Source organism: Phascolarctos cinereus, unplaced genomic scaffold (genome assembly GCF_003287225.1).
Source record: "Phascolarctos cinereus isolate Bilbo 61053 unplaced genomic scaffold, phaCin_HiC Scaffold_4;HRSCAF=312, whole genome shotgun sequence".
Lineage (NCBI taxonomy): Eukaryota > Metazoa > Chordata > Mammalia > Diprotodontia > Phascolarctidae > Phascolarctos > Phascolarctos cinereus.
Genome location: NW_027555847.1, coordinates 377,432,843 through 377,454,587, shown reverse-complemented (window position 1 = coordinate 377,454,587; position 21,745 = coordinate 377,432,843). Strand labels below are relative to the sequence as shown.

Sequence of the window (21,745 nt, the reverse complement as noted above, 5' to 3'; positions counted from 1 at the left end):
TTTTGAAAATGTGGCTACTTTGGAATGTCCATGAAACCCTACAGGCAGCTGTGAGGTCAAAATCATTTTCATAATAATACTAAAACATTTTCATTTCCAATATAGTAAATATTGATAGAACCCACAGAAACAAAAAGTTCTTTTGGGGGGAGGAATCAATAATTTTTAAGAGTACAAAGGGATCCTGAGCCCAAACAAGTTTGTGACACACTACATTAAATGATCCCTAAAGTCTCTTCCAGTTTTAACAAAGTCTTTGTGCTCTCTCTCTCTCTCTGTCTCTGTGTGTGTGTGGAGGGGGGGATGATCTCCCTCATTTAGAATACTGATTCACCTCCTTGAGGTGAATGGCTTCCCCATGCTGTTGACTGCACTGTTCTGATAGCCAGATTTTAAAAGATCTCTCTTCCCTTCTTTTCTACAAAAACTTTTTCATCACTTACTGGTTATGCAAACTGTTTTCACAAACAAATAGGAACATCACTCCTCACACAGACCCCGGGAAGTAGACAGATAGGGATTCCCTGCCCCCATGTCAGGGAAGAAGAAACTGAGGCTGGAGGAGAAAAGGGACCTCCCCAAGGTAGTTAGTGTCAAAGTAGCTCGTTTCAAACCAGAAGTAGAGCTGAGGTCTCCTAACTCCTTGTCTAGTGATCTTTCTTTCAAACCAAAAATGAGCTTCAGAAAAAACTGGTTTGAGTTAAGGAATAGTGATTTTAATGTGTAAAAATGTTTCACACAATTCATTTCAATTACATAAAAGAACCCAGACTAATGGCTCACAAGAAACAGTACTGCTCCAAAGGATATAGAAAACTTATTTGAAATTAGTACAGTTTTGTTTTGAAGTGGTGCTGCCAGTATGAAAGCAGTTTATAGCCTCTGACAGGTTATAAATGTCCTCTGCTCTGATATTTGTATCTGTTAGTAATTGAGCTGGCAACCCACTTCCTAAAAAAAACGGAATATAAGCCTCAGCCCAGCTGCTGTCAGGATGACTGGACATTCCAAATGAGCAAGGCCAGAATTTGGGCACCTGACAGTGTAGGGAAACCAAGTGGGGAAGCTGTGAGGGAGGGAGAGGATGCCACAGGAGGAGCAGAATAGCTCCAGCACATAATTCTTCATTCAGAAAAGTCCTTCGGTCACTTTAAATGTTAGTGTTCCCCAGACTGTCTTCTTCGCAGACATTACTAGGACAGCCCCAACTACTGCAACTTGGCAAGAGCTCTGGCCTCCTGGAGGCTTTTCTGGGATACTCACTTGCTAGAGAGATGGAGCTTAGGAGATAGCCCATGCTCCCCAAAAATGGTGATGAAGACGTTGGCATTGGTTCCTGCACCCCGGACATCACCAGTCATCGTGATCACCTCATACACTGAGGAAGGAGAGAGGAACATGTGATTGAAAGAGATGGAGGGAATCACTCAGATTTATAATATCTAGAACTGGGAGGGCCCCTAAAGATCAACTAGTCCAACCTCTTGTTTTACAGAAGAGGAAACCAAGGCCCAGAGGTGGAAAGTTGCTCATAACCACACAACTTGAAGTTACAGAGCCAAGATTTGAACCCAGGTCCCCTCACTCCAGAGAATAATGGCATCAAGGCTTCCCAAATAACAGGTCATGCTTCTAAGAGCCCAGGCTCCAAACTCTCTCTCCAGACTGATCTCATGGTACTTCCCTTTGGGCATGCAACCAAACCGGACTCCTTGCTGGCTTCCTTCAAAGCACATATCAGACACCACATGCTGTAAGAGGCCTTCCTTGACTCCCCTCCCTACCACTACCCCCTATCCCAGTTACTGGGATTCCCCACCCACCCAATTACTTTGTAACTGATAGCCACGTGTAACTGTATAGACTTCGTGTAAAGTGGCTCTCCCTGAATAGTAATCTCTTGAGAACATTAACTGTTCTTTTTCTGCTTTTACAGCCTCAGAGTCTAACATTGCACCTGAAACTTGGCAGGCCCTCAATGAATACCTTCTCCTTGTTGTTCTATTGTCAATACAGAAATCAATACATGACCCCAAGTGCCTGAGCCCAGAGACCCAGAACCTCTGTGATCTATGGAAGGTCCTAGAGGCATTTCTGAATCTAGAAACAGCTAGAAAGGTCACATAGTCCACTGCCTCGTTTTCATATGAGAAAATTGTGGTCCAGAGAAGTGAGGACGCTTGCCTTAGGTTGCACAGTGAATTAGTGGAAGAGACAGGACATGTCTTAGACTTGCCCCATTCCTCCATTCAAAGCCAGGTCCAGCATGTTTATTCTCTCAAGAATTCTACACCTCTCCAGGGAGCATTTTCTTGTCTATCATCTCCCTCAAGGAGCTAATCTACTACCACACCTTCAACTATCTCCTCAACTTCACTTCATCTATATCTCTAGTCCTGATGTCTCCACTAGCTCCAATGACAATGCCCAGCTATCTACTTGGATCACAGAAGCATGAAGACAGTGTGGTGTAGGTGGGCTGTACCTAAAACATGGAAAACCTAGTTTAACTTACAGTTCTAACACTACCTAGTTGTGTGAACTTAACCACTCTGGTCCTCAGTTTTCAAATCTGCAAGATGGAAACAATATTACCTTCCCTTAAGTGCTTGTTGGTTTGTTCTAGTTTGCTTGTGTCCTTCCTAAAATGGGGTACCCAGAGATAAACAATAGTCCCCATGTAATTTAACCAGCTCTGAGCAGAATGTGACTGTCACCTCCCTCAGGCTAGGAATTGTGTTTCTGTTAAGGGAATCCATGATGGCATTGGCTGTTCTGGAGGTTACCTTATTCTACTGACTCATGCTGAGTTTGAATTTCACTAAAATACCCAAGTCTTTTGCTTGCAAACTTTTCCAGCCAAGACACTCCTAGCCTATACTTGTGAGTGGTCCTCAAAATTTCTTTCTCCATCTCTCTGTCTCTGTCTCCCCATTTCTGTCTCTATTTCTCTCTGTCTCTCCATCTCTCTGAATCTATTTCTCTCTATGTCTCTTTCTTTCTCTCTCCATTTCTCTTCTCTCTCCGTTTCTCTGTCTCTATTTCTCTTCTGTCTCTTTCTCTCCATCTGTCTCTATTTCTCTCTTTCTCTCTCTCTCTCCATCTCTGTCTCTATTTCTCTTCTGTCTCTTTCTCTCTTCTGTCAACGTTATGACCACATATTGTTCAGTCTAACTCCACAGCATATATTGCAGACATTGTCTTTTCTCCACCCACATACCCACTCCCTGGTACAGACCCTTACCACCTTTCATCTGGATTATTCCAACCACCACCTAATGGGATCCCCATCTTCCAGTTCTTACCCTCTGTAATCTATTTTCCACAGAGCTTAAACAACCATGTTCCTAAAGCACAAGTCTGACTGTGTCATTCTCCTGCTAAAGACCCTTTTGTGGTTCCTTGTTGCCTCTGGGTTAAGACACAGCCTCCTCAGCTTGGCATTTAAGCCCTTCCCAGTTGGCCTTCAGCCTACCTTTCTAGGTTTCCCACACATGACTCCACTTCACATGTACTATGTTCTAGCCAAACTATTCAACTTGCCAGTCCCTAGACCTGGCATTCCATCTCCTGCCTCTGTCCCCCATGCCAGGAACGGACACCCTCGTCACCTCCACCTCTTAGAATCTCCAGCTAACTTCATGACTCATTTTGAGAGAAGCCTTTCCTCTAGTTGTTAGTGTTTCCTCTCTCTTCAAAATGATCATTTGTGTACTTGTCTATTTGTATGTTGTATTCCCTTTATAAAATATAAGCTCCTTGAGGGCAGACTCTGTTTTGTGTTTTGGCTTTGTATTCCTGGAGACCAGTACAGTTCCTTGCACGTGTCATAATGGGTACTTAATAAATGCTTGTTGGATCATACAGATGATTTTCAAACCCAAGTGTAGGACCTTACATTTATTCCTTTTAAATTTCATCACATTCTATTCATCCCATTGTTTTAGACTGTCACAATCTATTTGGATCCTAATTTTTGTCATCAGACATATTAGCTATCCCTCTGAGCCTCATGTCATCTGCAAATTTGATAAGTTCGCCAGCTATGCCTTCATCCAAACTTTATTAAAATGTTGAAAAGAACAAGGCCATGACTCTACACTACAAATATCTCTTCAGACACTGATCCATTAATCAACATTCTTTGGATCTAGAGATTCAGCTGGGTTTTGAATTCACCTAACAACCAATATCTCTCCAGCTTATCCATAAGGATGTCAGGGGGTAGGTTAGCAGATATTTTGTTGAAATCCAGCCAGACTCTGTTTCGGTCGCTCTATCAATCTAGAAACACTGACCCAAAAAGGGTAGGGGGAATAAGATTAGTCTGATATGATTTTATATTATAGAATTTAAAACTAGGAGGGACTTCAGAAATTAACATATGGGCAAACTGATACTGAGAGGTTAAATAATTTATCCATAATCATGTAGAAATAAGAAGCAAAGACAAGATTTGAACCCCTATTCTGACCTCAGGACTAATTATTTGTTCTATCGTACTGCCTCTTCTCATTTTGATGAACTCAAGTTGACTTTTAGTAATCACCACTTCCCCTTCTAAGTGTTTAGAGACCATCTTTTCATAACATACTCTTGGATTTGCCAGAAATTGATGTTGGGCTTACCAGACTGGAATTTAAAGAATTCAACTTCTCCCTTTCAAAAATCATAGATTATCATCAGCAACTCAGTAGAGATATCTGCAAACTTTTTCAGTTACCTATAATGAGCTACTTATCTGGGTCTGATGAGTTGAACTTATAAATAACAGCTTAGGTCTCTTACCCACTCCTTTCTTTGCTTAAATTTTCTGTTAACCATTGTTATTCAATACTTCTAAGCCTAAGCTGATTCCTCTTAATAGAGAAAAAAGAAGCAAAGTAGGAATTAAAAAGCTCTCTGCTATCAATTCATCATCAGTGATTATGGCCCCATCTACCCTGAGTTGTGGTACTTAGTTACCCACCCTCATTTTCCCCTTCAATACAGCTCTTTTAAAAAAAAATCTATGTTGAGATGAGTTTTCTATATAGACAGTTCTCACTCTATATAAATTCACATTATGTAAACTTGACTTTATGTAAAGAATTCTGAAAGAAAAGATAGATCCAAATACTTTGAGATTTTAAGTTACGGACTAGTTGCTGTTGTCAAATATATGGGGGGAAAGAGAGCTGCTGTCCAAACATCTCTTAAAATTAAAAAAAAAAATCACACAGCCAGCCCCAGTGATAAAGACTAGGTACAGTGGGTAGGGAATGGGTAACATATCACATACCTCTGTTAACTTTACTGTACAGTACCAGGCATACATTATCAGTAACTTTATCATTTCATAATTCTGTTTAGTATCATAGCACAGTATTTAATATGTCTGCATTTTAGTATATTGTATGACTTGTGTAAAGGTATTATTTTGTATGTATGCCTTTGTCATATAGGCTAAGTGAAGTGGGGTGGGTGGAGACAAATTCGCATTACATAAAAATCACTTTACATAAAAGTCTATGGAGTGGTCAGCTTACATAAAATGAGAATTGTCTGTAGTCATGTTGGTGGCAGTTCGGTGGTACAGCAGATAGAACATTGGGCCTGGAATCAGGAAGACCTGAGTTCAAACCCTGGTCTCAGATACTTACTAGCTGTTTGACCCTGGGCATGTCACTTACTTCTTTGCCTCAGTCTCCTTAACTGTAAAATGAGGATAATGATAGCGCCTGCTTCCTAGAGTTGTTGTGAGGATCCAAGGAGGAGCCAAATGAAACAATAATTATAGAACGCTTAGCACATACTAAGCTACATAAATGTTAACAATTATTATGTTAATCTCTTCAGGCATTTAGACCTTTCTTGCTTCATTAGAAACATTTGTTTGTGTTGTCAGAATCTCAGTCTTTAGCCAACTTCTCCTGTAGAATCTTAGGTCTTGGCATTTTCCCCTTCTTTCTCTGAATTCTTTTACATTCACTCTCTTGAGTAATTAAACAATGTGACACCTGCAGAAGGTACCATTCCTCTTCCAGTTCTATGATCTCCATTGCCTAGGACAGATGTGTTCTACATGGAGAACAATTTGGAACTATGCTTACTGTACATATCCAATGATCCAGTAATGCCACTAACTAAGCACCCCAAAGAGATCAAAGGAAAAGGAAAAGAACCCACTTGTACAAAAATGTTTATAGCAGCTCTTTTTGTGGTGGCAAAGAATTGGAAACTGAGGGGATACCCATCAATTGGGGAATGGCTGAGCAAGTTGTGATATATGAATGTGATAGAACACTATTGTGCTGTAAGAAAGGATAAAGGTGATTGTTTCAGAAAAACCTAGGAAGACGTATATGAACTGATGCAAAGTGAATTGAGCAGAACCAGGAGAACACTGTACACAGTAACAGCAATGTTGCAATGATGATCAACTGTGAAAGACTTAGCTACTCTGATCAAGACAATGATCCATCCACCACAACTCCAAAGGACTCATGATGAAAAATGCTACCCACCTCCTGATAGAGAACTGATGACTCAGAGTTCTTTATTTTTCATGCTTTTTTTATTTTTTCACAGAACATGGCTAATGCAGAAAATAGTTTTTGTATGATTTCATATATATAATGGCTATCCTACTTCTTACTTTTTCAATGGGTGCAGGAAAGGGTGAAGGACGGAAGGGAATTGGAACTGAAAATAATGTATATTTTTTAGAAAAGATGTCACCTAATCCCACCCATTTATTTTACAAATGAGGAAATTGAGGCCTGAGAAGTAAAGTGATTTACCTGAGGTTGCACAAGTTGTAAGTCTCAGAGCTGGGATTTGGAACCCCCATATTCTGACTCCAGAGAGAGCACTTTTTTTTTTACCACACAAAGCCTTTTGACCCACTACAAAAACTCTATAAAGTAGATAACATGTTAATATCCCAATTTAATAAATTGAGAAACTGAGATTCAGAGGTGTCTAGTGATGTGCTTAGAATCACAGCTAGTAAGTGACATTAATAAGATTCAGACCCAAGTCTTCTGCTTCCAGGCCTAAGGCTCTTTGCATTTCACCAAGGGTTCTTAACCTGGGATCCATGAAATTATTTTTAATATATAATTTGATAATTAATTTCAATATAATTGGTTTTCTTTGTAATACCATGTATTGTACACATTTAAAAAATTATTGTGAGAAGCTTCTCCAGATAGCCCAAGAGGGTCTATGACATACAAAAAGAGATGAAGAACCCCTGAATTATACCACACTGCTTCCCTGGGAAGATTTAGAAGAGATGTCCTTTTAAATATCTAAAAGGCTGTAATATGGAAGAGAGATTGGACTCTCTCTGCTTGTCCTCAGAATACAGAGCTAGGATTGATGGATGGAAATTACAGGGAGGCAGCTTTTTTCGGTTCAATATTAAAGTACTTTCTAAAAATAAAAACTGTCCAACCATGAAATGAGTTGCCTCCCAAAGTAGCGAGTGAGCTTCTCATCACTGGAGGTGTTCAAACAGAGGCTATATTTTTAAAAAATATCTGTAGGAAAAGAAAGACTGCATGAAAGCCCAACTTTGATACTGATTGGTTGTAGAACCAATTGAGATAATAAGTATAAAATGCTTTAAATCCCATATAAATAAATGCCTAAATCACATATAAATATCAACTATTATTATTATGGCCATTTGTCATACGTAGAGGGGATTTCTGCTTCAGTAGGGAGGTTGGTCTAGATCAGGGGCGGGGAACTTGTGGCCTCAAGGCCACATGTGGCCCTCGAGGTCCTCAAGTGTGGCTCTTTGACTGAATCCAAACTTGCAAATCCAAACAAACAAATTTGTCCTGTGAAGTTTGGATTCAGTCAAAGGGCCACACTTGAGGACCTCGAGGGCCACATGTAGCCTCAAGACCTCAGGTTCCCCACCCCCTGGTCTAAAGGTTTTTCAGTGGTTCCATAAGTCCCTGAGGATCAAACAAGATAATATATATAAAGTGCTTAGCACAATGCTTGTCACATAGAAGCCACTTAATAAATGCTTGTTTGCTCCCTAGCCCTGGTTCATCCACTTTAGGCATCAGCCACAGCTTGACCAGGAAATCCTGGTCTGGTAGTTTAGCATGGTCTCTCCTATTTTAGGTGGACTTCTGTGAAGTCATTAATGTGGCTGAGAGTAAAAAAAAGAATGACCAAGGTCCTCTTTGCCTTCCTCTTCTTTCCTTAACTGCCCACTCACCTCCCACTCCACTGATTACCAGAAATCTTCCTAATATTCTCTTTGTAAACTAGAATTTTAGAGCCTGAAAAGAATCTCGAAAGCTCATTCAATCCAACCCTCCCCCTCCAAGAATTTAGTGAGTTTGCAAAGACTGCAAAGGTGGAAGGACACAGCTGAGCTCACTTAATGGAGTTAAATTTTGTGGGCCCCACCTGCATCTGCATCAAGGAAAACGAGGAATTTAAGCTAGTTTCCCATTGTGCTCACTGCTAATGTACAATGCTTAGACCATCCTGTCTTTGGGAGGTTCATGGTAAAATGGGTCATTGAGTTTGGCAGTGAAATGTCAATATCAGGTACCTGAGAAATCAGTGGTTCCATGTTCCATGTCTATTTCATTGATTTCAACCACTCAGTGAATGTTCATGTTATCTGAAACAGATCTTTTCCACATATAACTTTGAGTCTTGTCCAAATGAGGGGTTCCACTCAAGATCAGCCAGCATAAGGATGTGCAAAGAATGCTAGGCTAGGGACCAGGTGGCCTGGGATTCTAGTTCTTACTGTGCAAAAAGGACCGGAAGACTTCCTCGGGCAAGTCATGTCACCTTGGTCTCAGTTTATCCATTTATAAAATGTAGGAGACATTTTATCTCATATTATTCCCTTCACTTTACACTACAGCCAACCTGTTCTGTTTTCCACCCCCTTTACTACTCTATCCTTCTGTTCCCTCTAGTCCCAAAGCCTGGAATGTCCTACCTTGCCTCTTCACCTATTGAATTCCTACATGTCTTTCAAAGCCTAAGTCAAACAGTAACTCTTTTCTTGCATCCCCTCAGCTGATGATCATACTGATCATTCCTCATGTGGCCCCATAGTTTGTAACCCTCTGATGTAGATATGATATATTATTATATATATATTATATATCCTAAATTTGGAGGTCTTGTCTACCCTTCTAGATTGTAAGCTCTAGAAAGGCCATGATCATGGGTTTTTTCCCCTATATTTTGTATCTCCCTTGACTCCTAGAACAGTGTTTTACACACAGAGTAGGCCCTTAATAAATGTTCATTGTGTTAATAATAGTAACTAATATTTATTTTACGTTGTTTAGTCATTTTCAATCGTGTCTGACTTTTTGTGACCCCATTTTGGGTTTTCTTGACAAAGATACTGGAATGGTTTGCCATTTCCTTCTCCAGCTCATTTTACAGATGAGGAAACAGAGGCAAACAAGGCTAAGTGACTTGCCCAGGGTCACACAGCTAGTAAGTGTCTGAAGCTGGAGTTGAACTCAGGAAGATGAGTCTTCCTGAGAATATGAGTCTTCCTGACTCCAGGCCCAACATTCTATCCACCTAATTGCCCTAACATTTATATAGCTCTTCAAAATTTTGTAAAGCACTTTTTACATATTATCTCATTTTATCCTCACAACAACCCTGTGAAATAGGTGTTATTATTGTTATCTGGGAGTGGTCAAACAACTTACCAAGGGTCACATAGCTAGTAAATATCTGAGGCAGGGTTGGAACCGAGGCCCTCCTGCTGATTCCAAGTCTAGTGCCCTGGATACACTTTGGATAAAATACAATCTCAAAGGATTCAGCACTAGAAGAGACTTTGAGAAATGGCCTAAACCCCTCACAACTTGGCCAAGATCACATGACATAACAGTAAAATGAGGATTTGATCCTGTCTTTACACCATATCTAGTATTCTTTCCACCATAAACATTATTTTCTTTTTAGGAATAGGTGTTATTAGTGCTAATACACTTTATGAAGTTTACTAAGTTCTCTCCATTTGTCCTTCCTAACCATGCTATAAAGTGAAGGATGGAATAACATGACAATTCTTCCCAATTTGCAGATGAGGAAACTGAGGCTCAAAGAGGTGGCGTCATTTGCCCATGATCCCACAGTACAGTATGCAGCATACTTTTTCTCAGCCATGCTATCACAGAGATGCCATTGGCCAACTCAACCACTCAACAAAGGGAGGGCAGCAAGCTGCCAATATGCCCTTAGCTCTCCATGGAGGGCATTCAGAGAGAGCTGTTAGCTGGGCCTGCTCCTTATCTAGCCCTGGATAGGACCAAAATGAAAAGGACATTCCCCATTTTCCTCCCTACTGGGAGTTGCAGGAAAGTAAATGGGAGTAATGACCTACTTTCTGTTCTCCAAACAAGCTGCACACTTTCTGCCTAGATATGCAATTGCTCACACCGTTCCTTATAGTAAAACCACCCTGCTCCTCCTTTTTAGTTGAATTCCATTCCCATCTCTTAAAGTCACCTCAGACACCCCCTCCTCCTTGAAGCCTCTTCCTACCATGAGTTCTTAATCAGTAAGTGTTTATTATGTACAGTTATCTCTTCCACACCTCAACTTGCCCCATCATGGTTTTGATATATTGATATATCATGGTTGGCATAAGAAATTTGATTCGAATTTTGGGGGAGTTTTGTGGAAGCTGCAGACTATGTGCAAAGGCCAGCAGATGACACAGAAAAGTTTAAAATATATGTATGGTATTGTACAGCATCAACATATTTTCTTTTAATACCATAACAATTCAAACATCTCCAGTACAAAGGTAGGGCCAAAAAATTTTACATGGATTTCCCAGACCATGCCGGCACTGTGCTTCTAACCCCTGCAATGTGGAAGGGATCACATTACTAGGCACTGTGCTCAGCACCACCCCTATATTCAAGAAGTTCACATTGTAATAGAGGAGATAACATGCAAATAATTAGGCACATGCAAGATATTTACAGAGTTGATAGAGATAATGTCAGAAAGGAAAAGCACTAGCAACTAGGAGACCAGGAAAGGCCTTCTGCAGTGTTTGACCTGAGTGTTAAAGGAAGTGGTGGAGATGAGAAAGGAAAGTATACCAGGTAGGGGAGACAGCCAGGGCAAAGGCAGGAAGATGAGAGGTGGAGGATGTATCTGAGGAACTACAAGTAGGCCAGTGCTGCTAGATTACAGATAGATGGGCAGCTAGGTGGTGCAGTGGATAGAGTGCCAGGCTTGAAGTCAAGAAGACTCATTTTCTTGAGTTCAAATCTGGGCTCAGACACTTACTAGCTGTGTGACCCTGGGCAAGTCCCTTAACCCTGTTTGCTTCTGTTTCCTTGTCTGTAAAATGAGCTGGAGAAGGAAATGGCAAACCACTCCAGTATCTTTGTCAAGAAAATATCAAAAAAGGTCACAAAGAGTTGGACATGACTGAAAAACTACTGAATAACAAGAATGCATGGGACAGCTGGGTGGCACAGTGGCCCTGGAGTCAGGAGGACCTAATTTCAAATGTGGCCTCAGACACATAACACTTACTAGCTGTGTGACTCTGAGCAAGTCACTTAACCCCATTGCCTAAGCAAAAAGAAAAGAAAAAAAAAGAAAGGAAAAAAAAGAGTGCATGAAGGGAGTAAGCTGTAGGAAGGCTGGAAACCTAGGAAGGAGCCAGGCTATAAAGAGTTTTAAATTCCAAACATAGGACTTTCTATTTGATCCCTGAGACAATAAGGAGCCACTGGAGATTATGGAGCAGGAGTGTGATGTGGCCAGACCTATCCTCTAGAAAAACACCCTGGCAGCTGAGTAGAGGATCTGAACTTGCAAAACACTTTGTTTTGCACCTTTGTAATATACTCATTATGAAATATGTGTGCTATATGATAATTTGGGAGTCATAGAGCTCAGATTAAAAATCTCTGCCTCTTACTGAAACATTTCTTAAGTGCTTACTATATGCCAGGCACTATGCTAAGTGCTGGGGATACAAAAAGAGCCAAAAGAGAATCCCTGCCCTCAAAGAGCTTACAGTCTAATGGGGGAGACAATTTGCAAACAACCAGTGGTCAGCATTCTTACTTAAAGAAATTACTAACCTGTATATTTTCTCTTCATACAAATGTGTGTATCTTTATAAGTAAGCATGCAGCTATAAAAATTCATATGTAAATGGATCTTCTTTTGGTCAAATCACTTAATTTCTCTGGCCCTCAATATCCTCATCTGTAAATAAGATTGGACCAGGTGATCTTTGGTCCGTTTAAATTCCTATGAATTACTCTTGCCTATTTCATTGGGGTGTGGTAGGGGTCTCATGGGTACCATCTACATGTAAAGGATTGCAATTATTAACAGCATTAACTTTGATTAAACAAAGTCCCTGTTATTAGGGATGGGTCAACAGTGCTTTTGGTGTTAAATACCTACCCTGGCATTATTACTGCTCTGCTCTAGGAGCATCATTTCTAGTTCTCTGGAAGACACGTCAGCTGTATCCTAGATCCAAAGTGGTATCTCTGAGGTTCACAGAAGGTCTGGCCATGGTGCTCACAGTGGGAATATTGTTCAAAATGTCATCCTAATGCCTTGCTGTGTAAGTTCAGGAATAGAGAAAGCAGGGAGAGCCAGAGAGACTTCTATTCAACCCAATTCAACTCGGTTGGCATTTGTGAAGTCCCACCCCAACCTCACCCCCTACATACAATGCCTTATGTTAGGGCCCCAAGGGTGGGGAACCTGCCACCTCCAGGCCACATGTGACCTTCCAGGTTCTTGGGTACGGCCTTTTGACTGAGTTCTAGTTTCACGGAACAAATCCTCTTATTGAGGGGATTTGTTCTGTGAAGTTTGGATTCAGTCAAAGGGCCACACTTGAGGACCTAGAGGGCCACATGTGGCCTCGAGGCTGCAGGTCCCCCATCCCTATTAGGCAGTGGGATGATAAGATTAAATAAGATATAATACTTGCCTTCAAGAATCTTAGGAGATTATAACACATAAGCAACTAATTAGGCTGTAAAATATAATGTGACATATAGAAAATGCACAGACAAAATGCTGTGTTAGATTCTAGGAAAGAAAGTTGATTTCTAGCTGGAAGGAGCAGAGAACCTGAAAAGCCAAGGTAGCTTCCTAAAGAAAGTAGCATTTATACTGGATCTTCAAGGATGGGGAGGATGTCAACAGCAATTAAATCAATTCATTTTCATTCAAAGTACATTATTAATCACCTATTGCATACTGAGCACTGTGAACAGTTCTGGGGTTACAAAGACAAAAACAAAACACTCACTGCCCTCAAGGGAGAAGGAAATAAGCATTTATATAGCACCTACTATATACCAGGTCCTGAGCATTTTTTTGTTTTGTTTTGCTTTACAAATATTTGCTCATTTGATCCTCACAACAATCCTGTAAGGTAGGTGTTATTAATATCCCCATTTTACAGATGAGGAAATTCAGGGGAACAGAGATTAAGTGACTTGCTCAGGATCATACAGCAAATAAATGTCTGAACCCAAATTTGAACTCAGGTCTTCCTGACTTAGGACTCTATCCTTGTACCACCTAGCAATCTCTTAGTTCTTTTGTGTTTGTTTGTTTTGTTTTGGTTTTTAATAAGAGAGAAAGAGAGGTGTGCACTTCAGGCATAGGGAGCAGAATGACCAAAAAACACAGGAACGAAAGTGTAGGGCAAGAAAGATAGGCAGCCCAACATGGCTGAAGTACTGAGTACCTTGGGGAAAGGCATTTTTACTTGAAATATAGGGCTTTGGGCTTAGGAGAGGGCTGTAAGGCCTTTAATGCTCTCTCTTCTCCACATCCTGTAAAGGCCATTTAGGGCAGCCTCTTCAGAAATGAGACCCAATCCTAGTCACCTCACACTATAAGCAAAAAGGTCACACCTACCACATGAGTGTTCTCAGGCCTCTGCAGTCCTCGAGGAACCTATAACCATGGCAGATCCCTCTAAACTAATGTTTGTATTTTCTCAAGAAACTCTAGGAGACCGAAAGGCCTTTAGACCCAAAAGAATGAATCTTTAATGAGTATGTGAGGCCATTTCACCTTGCTCTTTGCTTGGCCTTCACACCCAGGGACATCCTATCAAGCCAAAGTAAGCAAGGTGGCCTAGCCACTTCCAACTCCAAGCCCTTCTCCTCCCTCTAGTCCCGAGAAGGTACGTAAGGGAACAAAGGCTGAAAATTTAGAAAAAAGAACTCTGAAAAGATGGCAGTGGGCAAGTTCACGTTGGATTCACAAGATTTGGAGCAGGAGGCAGGAAGAAAAAAGAGAAAAAAAAATAGAAAAGGATATGATGGAGGAAAACACACAATTAATAATCAGTCATGGATATGAATGGGATGAACTCACCCATAAAACAGAGGAGGAGAACAGAATTGATTAGAAAATAGAATCCAACAATACACTGTTTACAAGAAACTCACTTGAAACAGAAAGATTCATACAGTTAAAATGAGAAGGAGCAGGATTTATTGTGCTTCAGGTACTTTAAAAAAGTGAGGATAGTAAACATCAGCTCAGACAAGCAATGATAAAAGCAGGCATGGTTAAAAGTGATAAATAGTATAATTACATTCCACTTAAAGATCGTTTATATAATAAAATATGTGCAATATTTAATATATATGCATCAAAAAGCAGAGTACCTAAGTACTTAAAGAAAAAATTATTCCCTTCTCTCCTTCCATCTCTCCCTCCCTCCCTTCTTCCCTTTCTTCCAGAAGCCTGGACCTAGTGGAGAGTTGGGGGGTGGGATGCTGGCAGAGCTTCTTCTCTTTCTGTCCTCAGGTATGTCCCAGTGGTACTGGGTCCTCCCTGAGTCCAGACCATGCTTAGAATCTTGAACTAAACGATGAGGGGTGAAGGGGTGGGGAGGTGAAGGGCCAGATGATTGGAATGGATGGATGGAGAGACTGAAGGTTTGAATGCATGGGCCTTGGCTTGGACTGATGCCTCAACCCCTAAAGACAGCATAAGAAAGCTGGGTGGGTAGTTGGAAAGGGAGTGCTGTCTCCTGGGGAAAGCATCCTGAAGTGCTTGGGGTCAGTGTTCCACGCAGCAGCAGCCACTCCTTATCCCCCACCATGACCAGAAGGAAGGGGTACCTGGACTGAAATCCCATTTTTGGGGCCTTATACTCTTCCTTGAAGATCCCATGATAAGTAATCATCATGGTAGGGGAGGGTGAGGGGATGGAGAGAAGGAATTTGGGGGGCTAGAAAAATGAAACATTCAATTAAAAAATTGCAGTTGAGTTTAATTTTTTAAAAGTAAATAAAAAGGAGAGAGAGGGAGAGGGAGAGAGAGACAGAGACAGAGAGAGAGAGAGAGAGAGAGAGAGAGAGAGAGAGAGAGAGAGAGACAGACAGAGAGCAAGAACGAGAGAGACAGAGACAGAGAGAAAGTTAACCAAATTACAGGGAGTAATTAAGAGCAGCATTATAAAGAAACATTAATTCTGATAGTATATTGTTTGTAAAAATAAGGAACATATCCTAATAAATTTCTTCCATGAAACAAATGTGATCCTGAGCTGCAAACCAGGGGGAGATAAAGTAGAGAAAGAAAAATATTAAATTAATATTTTAATGAATATCAATAAAAAATATTGAATACATTTTAGCCAAGAGTCTACAACAACATATTTAAAAGATTATATGGTGGATAGAGCACCAGCCCTGGATTCAGGAGGACCTGAGTTCAAATCCGGCCTCAAGACACATAACACTTACTAGCTGTGTGACCCTGGGCAAGTCACTTAACCCCATTGCCTAGCCAAACCAAAATATTTTTAAAAATAAAAAAAGATTATATGCTGTGATAAGGTTGAATTTATGTCAGGTATGCAGGATTGGTTCAATTTTTTAGGAAAATTATAAATGTAACAGACTATATTAATAACAAAAAAGAATAAAATCACAAGATTATATCAATAATGAAAAAAAAGCTTTTAACAAAACATAATACCCATTTCTGTTTTTTAAAAAAAACTAAGCACAGAAAGAAATGGCCTTTTCCATGATACAGTAAATAATGTACCAATGGTAACTAACATTTATATGGTACCTACTATGTGCCATACACTATAGTACATGTTTCACAAATATTATCTCATTTGATCCTCACAAGAACCCCATGAGATAAAAACTATTATACTCATTTTACAGATAAGGAAACTGGGGTCAATAGAATTTAAGTGACTTGCCCATGGTCACACAGCTATTAAGTGTCTGATGTTATATTTTAAACTCAGGTCTTTCTGTCTCCAGGCCTGACACTCTCCAACCCTGGTGCTCTTTTCATACACTGACTAACTGCCTCAAGAAAGTACCTATCTATCCAAAAGCAAGAGCTAGCATTAAATGTAACAGAGAAATACTGGAAGCATTTCTAGTAAGATCAGGGGTAAAGCAAGAATGTTCATTTTTACCATTGTCATTTGATATAATGATAGAAATACTGGTCATAGCAATGAGACAAGAAAAACAACTTGAGCAAATAACCAGAGGCAACAAAAAAACTAAAATGACACTTTTTGCAAGTAAAATGAAGGTTTACTTAACTCTAGAGATTCAATAAAGAATTAATTTAAATGATAAATTCATCCTAGTAGCAGAATGTAAACCCACGTAAGTATCAGCATTTCTGTCTATTTAAAAAAAAAAACCTGAACAGGAAGGTATAAGAAATAAATTTTATTCAAAATTGCTACAAAATGTATAAAATATTTAGGAGTCCACCTACTCAGGAACACAAGAATTATATGAAGTATGACTGCAAAACACTTTTTTATGGAAACAAAGACAGACATTAAAAAACGAGCAATTAACTGTCTATTGTTGGACTGTGTCAATTTGGTAAAAACTGCAATGCTATCTTTGCTTACCTAGTACCGTACCAATAAAACTACCAAATTGTTATCCTATAGAACTAGAAAAATAAAAACAAAATTAATCTGGAAGAACAAAATGTCAAGAAAATCAAGAAAAAAATGAAAAAAAGGCTTATCAGTACCAGATTGCAAACTATACTTCAAAGCAGTAATCACCAAAACTATCTGATACTGATTAAAAGTAGAAAAGTTGATAGGTGGAACAGATTAAATACCTAAGATCCAGAACCAAAAGGGCATATAACATAGTGTTGATAAACCCAAGGACCCCAACTACTGTGGTAAAGTAAAATAAAAGTAGAAAAATTGGAAAGCATCTGATGGAAATTAGGTTTAACCCTACATGTTACACCATATATCACAATAAGCTCCAAATGGATACATGACCTAGATATAAAAAGTCATATCATAAGTAAATTAGAAGATCAGAGGAGATACTTTTTTATGGAAAGAGGAAGAGTTCAGTTCTTGACCAAATAACAGATAGAGAGACTCACAGGAAATAAAATGAATAAATTTAATTACAAATAATTTAAAAATCCTTACCCAAACACAATTGGTGCAACTAAAAGTAGAGGTAAAAGAGTTAGCCAGGAAACAAAGTTCTGTAGTAAAGGTTTGATATATAAGGAATTGATTTAAATATATAAAAACAAGAGTCATTCCCAAATAGGTGAATGATCATTGGATATGAAGAGGCAATTCTCAAAAAAAGAAATGCAAATTATCAAGAACCATACGAAAATATTCCAAATCGCTAGTAATAAGAGAAATGCACATTAAAACAACTGAGGTTCCAATTAACACCATCAGATTGGCAAAGATAATTTTTTAAAAAAGGTAAATGATAACTGTTGGAAGGGCAATGGTAAGACAGACACATTCATACACTATTGGTGGAGCTATAATTTAGTCCAACTATTCTAGAGAGGAATATGAAAACATACCTAAGAAAAATCAGTAAATGGTATATACTCTTTTATCCAGAAATACCACTACTAGGCATATACCTCAAAGAAATCAAAAGCAGAAGAAAAATACCCATATTACAAAATATATATGGCAGCATTTTTCCCATACCAAAGAACTGGAAAGAAAGGGGGGGTGACCATTAACTGGGTAAAGGCTAAGCAAATTATGGTATACGAATGTAATGGAATATCATTGGGCCCTAAGAAAAGACAACAGGGACACATTCAGAGAAACCTGGGAGACTTGTGTGAACTGAAGTAAAGTAAACAAAATCAGGAAAGCAACTTTTACAACAACTATAATGTGGCAAAGGAAAACAAATTTGAAAGCTTTAAGAACTCTGATCAATGCAATAAATAACCCAGATTCTAGAAGACTAAAGATGAATCAAAGTTTTCTACCTGTTGACAAAGTTGATGGAATATAAGTGAAGAATGAGATGTAGATTTTCTAACATAGTCAATGTGTGTATACGTTTTACTTGACTATATTTGTGTTAAGAAAGGACTTTTTTCTGTTGTAGTGGGAATAGAAAAGGGGAGAAGCAACTGTGATTTTAAAAAAGAAGAAAAGAAAGAAAAGATCATTGGTGAAACATTTATAAAATACACAGAAGAGAGAAAAATGAAATTCAGAAAGAAATAGACAGGCAGGACAGTATTAGGATTATCATGTTGAACTTATTATAAACATATATACATATATATTTAAACTAAGCAGTACATAGCAGAGATTCATGATTTCCTATACAATTCTCTTTTTTTTTTGCCCTTTATATAAGGAAATGATAATATAATATTTGTTGATATCAGAAAGAAAGAGAGAAAGGAGAGACAGAGACGGGGGGAGAGAAGAGAGACAGAGAAGGAGAGAGAGAAAAACATTGCATAAGAACCATGGAAAATTGCTAACCAATTTAATTTTAAAAAACACACCCAGAAGATAGAATCAAAGGTAGGTTACAAAGCATGAATACAAAGGCATGGCATATTCCTGAAAAATAGTGTCAGACATTTTGAAGTTCAAAATGATTTGAGGTGAGAAAATTATAAGGAAATCTGGGGATAACAAAAAGGAATTTTTGTCTATATTGGGAAAAAGAAGAGACTGAATCAAAGATATATTTCACTGCTGAATGTCAATGGAAAAATGACAATGGATGATGGAAGAAAGTCAGAACTATCTAAATCTTATTTCGTCTGTTTTCTTTTGCCAAGAAGTATGAGCTTTGGGCTGGAAAGAATGTAATAAAAAATAATTAATAGGGAATTAAAACCAAAAACAAGTTAAAATTACCAGGCCCAAGAGAGCTTCACCTCATAATACTAAAAGAACTGATAGACATGATTCCTAAGCTATTGTGAATGAATGACAAAGATCATGGTAAATGGGACAGGTCATGCAAGACTGAATTAGATAATTGTTTTCTTGATTTTCAAAAAAGGGAAGAGAATAGACCTTGACTTTAATTCCTGAGAAAATTCTAGATTCTATTATTAAAAGGATAATTGGTGAGCATTTAGAGACAGTGATCACCAAGAGCCAATGAGGCTTCAAGAATAGATTATACCAGACTAACTTCATTTTCTTTATGACAGGGTTACTAGACTAGTAGATCAAGGGAACATTATAGATAAAGTGTATATATAGATTCCATCAAAGCCTTGATTAAATCTCTCCTGGTATCCTCAAGGATAAGATGGAGCAATGCAGACTAGGCAGTTATGCTGTTAGGTAGACTTGGGAATAGCTGAATAACCAGACTCAAAATGTAATCATTAACGACTCAATAGAAACTTGGAAGGAGTTCTCTGGTGGAATGTCTCCAGAGATCTGTCCTTGGCCATGAGCTGTTTAACATTCTTTATCAGTGACTTGGATGAAAACATAGTCAACATGCTTGTCAAATTCACAGATGCCACAAAGTTAACTAACATGTTGGATTATACTCAGGATCCAAAAAGATGCATTAACAGACTAGAATGACTGGCCATATTAAATGACAAAACTTACACGCGGGTTTTAAAAAAATCAACTTCAGTGCATAGAGCACTGGCCCTGTAATCAGGAGGAACTGAGTTGAAATTTGGCCTCAGACCAAACACTTAACATTTACTAGCTGTGTGACCCTGGGCAAGTCACTTAATCCCAATTGCAAAAACAAACAAACAACTTTACAAATATAAGGTAAGGGGTGTTCTGGTTAGATTGAATAGTTCATGTTTTAAAAATCTTGAGGGCTAGTGACACAATGGATGGAGTACTGGTCCTGGAGTCAGGAGGATCTGAGTTCAAATCCGGCCTCGGACACTTGACACTTAGCTGTGTGACCCTGGGCAAAGTCACTTAACTGTGGTGGCCTCACCAGAAAAAAAAAACCAAAACAGTGGAGGAGATAAACCCCAAACTCAATATGAGTCAACCTCACAATGTGGCAGTAACACTAAAAACAATAACAATAACAATAATGACAATATAAAGGGTATTATGTCAAGAATAAAGGAGGTAAGAAACCAACTGCATTCTTCTCCACTCAGTTCATGTCTGGGATATTATTTTCAGTTCTAGGTGCTAAACCTTAGAAAATATACTTAAAAGTTAGAATGTGTCCAGAGGAGGACAACCAGAATGGTGAAGGGCCTCAAGACCATGTCCTACATGGGGCAGTTGGAGGAACTCGGGATGTTTATCCTGGAAAAGAGAAAAGTTGAGAGGGACCTAAGGTAAGGAGAATTGCAGAAAGTTATAGTGGCCAGAGTCCCGGACTTGAAGTTAAATAAAATATGGATTCGAATCCGTTCTTAATATTAATGAGCTTTGTGACTATGGGGAAGTCTAATAATGGGATAACTAAAGTAAAGATCAAACAAAATAATACTTGTAAAGTGCTTTGAAAACCTTAAAGGTGCTATGTAAATTTGGCTATTATTATTGTTGAAATTGTTATTGTTAATAACTTTCACTTTATCCTCACAATAACCCTGAGAAGTAGTGCTATTATTACTTCAGTTTTACACATGAAAAACTGAGGCAGATAAAATTTAAGTGACTTGCCAAGGGTCATACAGCTTGTAAGTGTCTAAAGCAGGATCTGAACTCACATCTTTCTGATCCCAGGTCTAGCACCCTATCTACTACACCATCTAACTGTACCAATTTAATTCAATTTAACAAGCAGCTAGGTGGCTCAGTGGGTAGAGAGCAGGGCCTGGAGTCAGGAAGATCTGAGTTCAAATTTGGCCTCAGACACTCACTAGCTGTGTGACCCTGATCAAGTCACTTAACTTTTGTTTGCCTTAATCCACTGGAAAGGAAAATGACAACCCACTCCAGTATGTTTGCCAGGAAAATCCCATGGACAAACAGTAGGGTGCATGGGGTCACGAAGAGTTGGACGTGACTGAACAACAATAACAACACGTCAGACATTGTGCTAGATGCTAGGGATACAAAGACAAAACAGCATTCCCTATCCTAAAGGAACTTAATTCAATTGTGGGAGAAACAAGTAAACAAACCAGTCAATACGAAGTATGTGCATAGGAAATAAAAGGTCGTTTTTGAGAAGGGAGATTTGGGAAAGCTTAAAGAGCTCAGGATGATGGCATCAGAGACCTATAACTAGAAGGATCCTTAGAGACCAGTTAGTGTAAGCTCCTCGTTTTACAGATGAAGAAATTAAGGCCCAAAGTGGATAAAAGACTTGTCCAAGATCATACAGTTAGTAATCTTCAGATGGTATCTGAGTCCAGGTCCTCTGACCAGAGTTTTTTAACTATTTCTGTGGCATAGATCCTTTGGCAGTCTGGGGAAGTTTAGGGACTCCTCACAATAATATTT

At 39.0% G+C, this 21,745-nt stretch overlaps 1 protein-coding gene across 1 annotated transcript in view; it reads right to left on the bottom strand.

Annotated features, from left to right (window-relative positions):
• The window catches only part of LOXHD1 (lipoxygenase homology PLAT domains 1), a 280,858-nt gene that overhangs the window by 256,344 nt on the left and 2,769 nt on the right, over positions 1–21,745 (bottom strand). Inside the window, 1 exon segment of the mRNA XM_078151940.1 lies at positions 1,264–1,378. Within this exon segment, the coding sequence (XP_078008066.1) occupies positions 1,264–1,378 (115 nt within the window).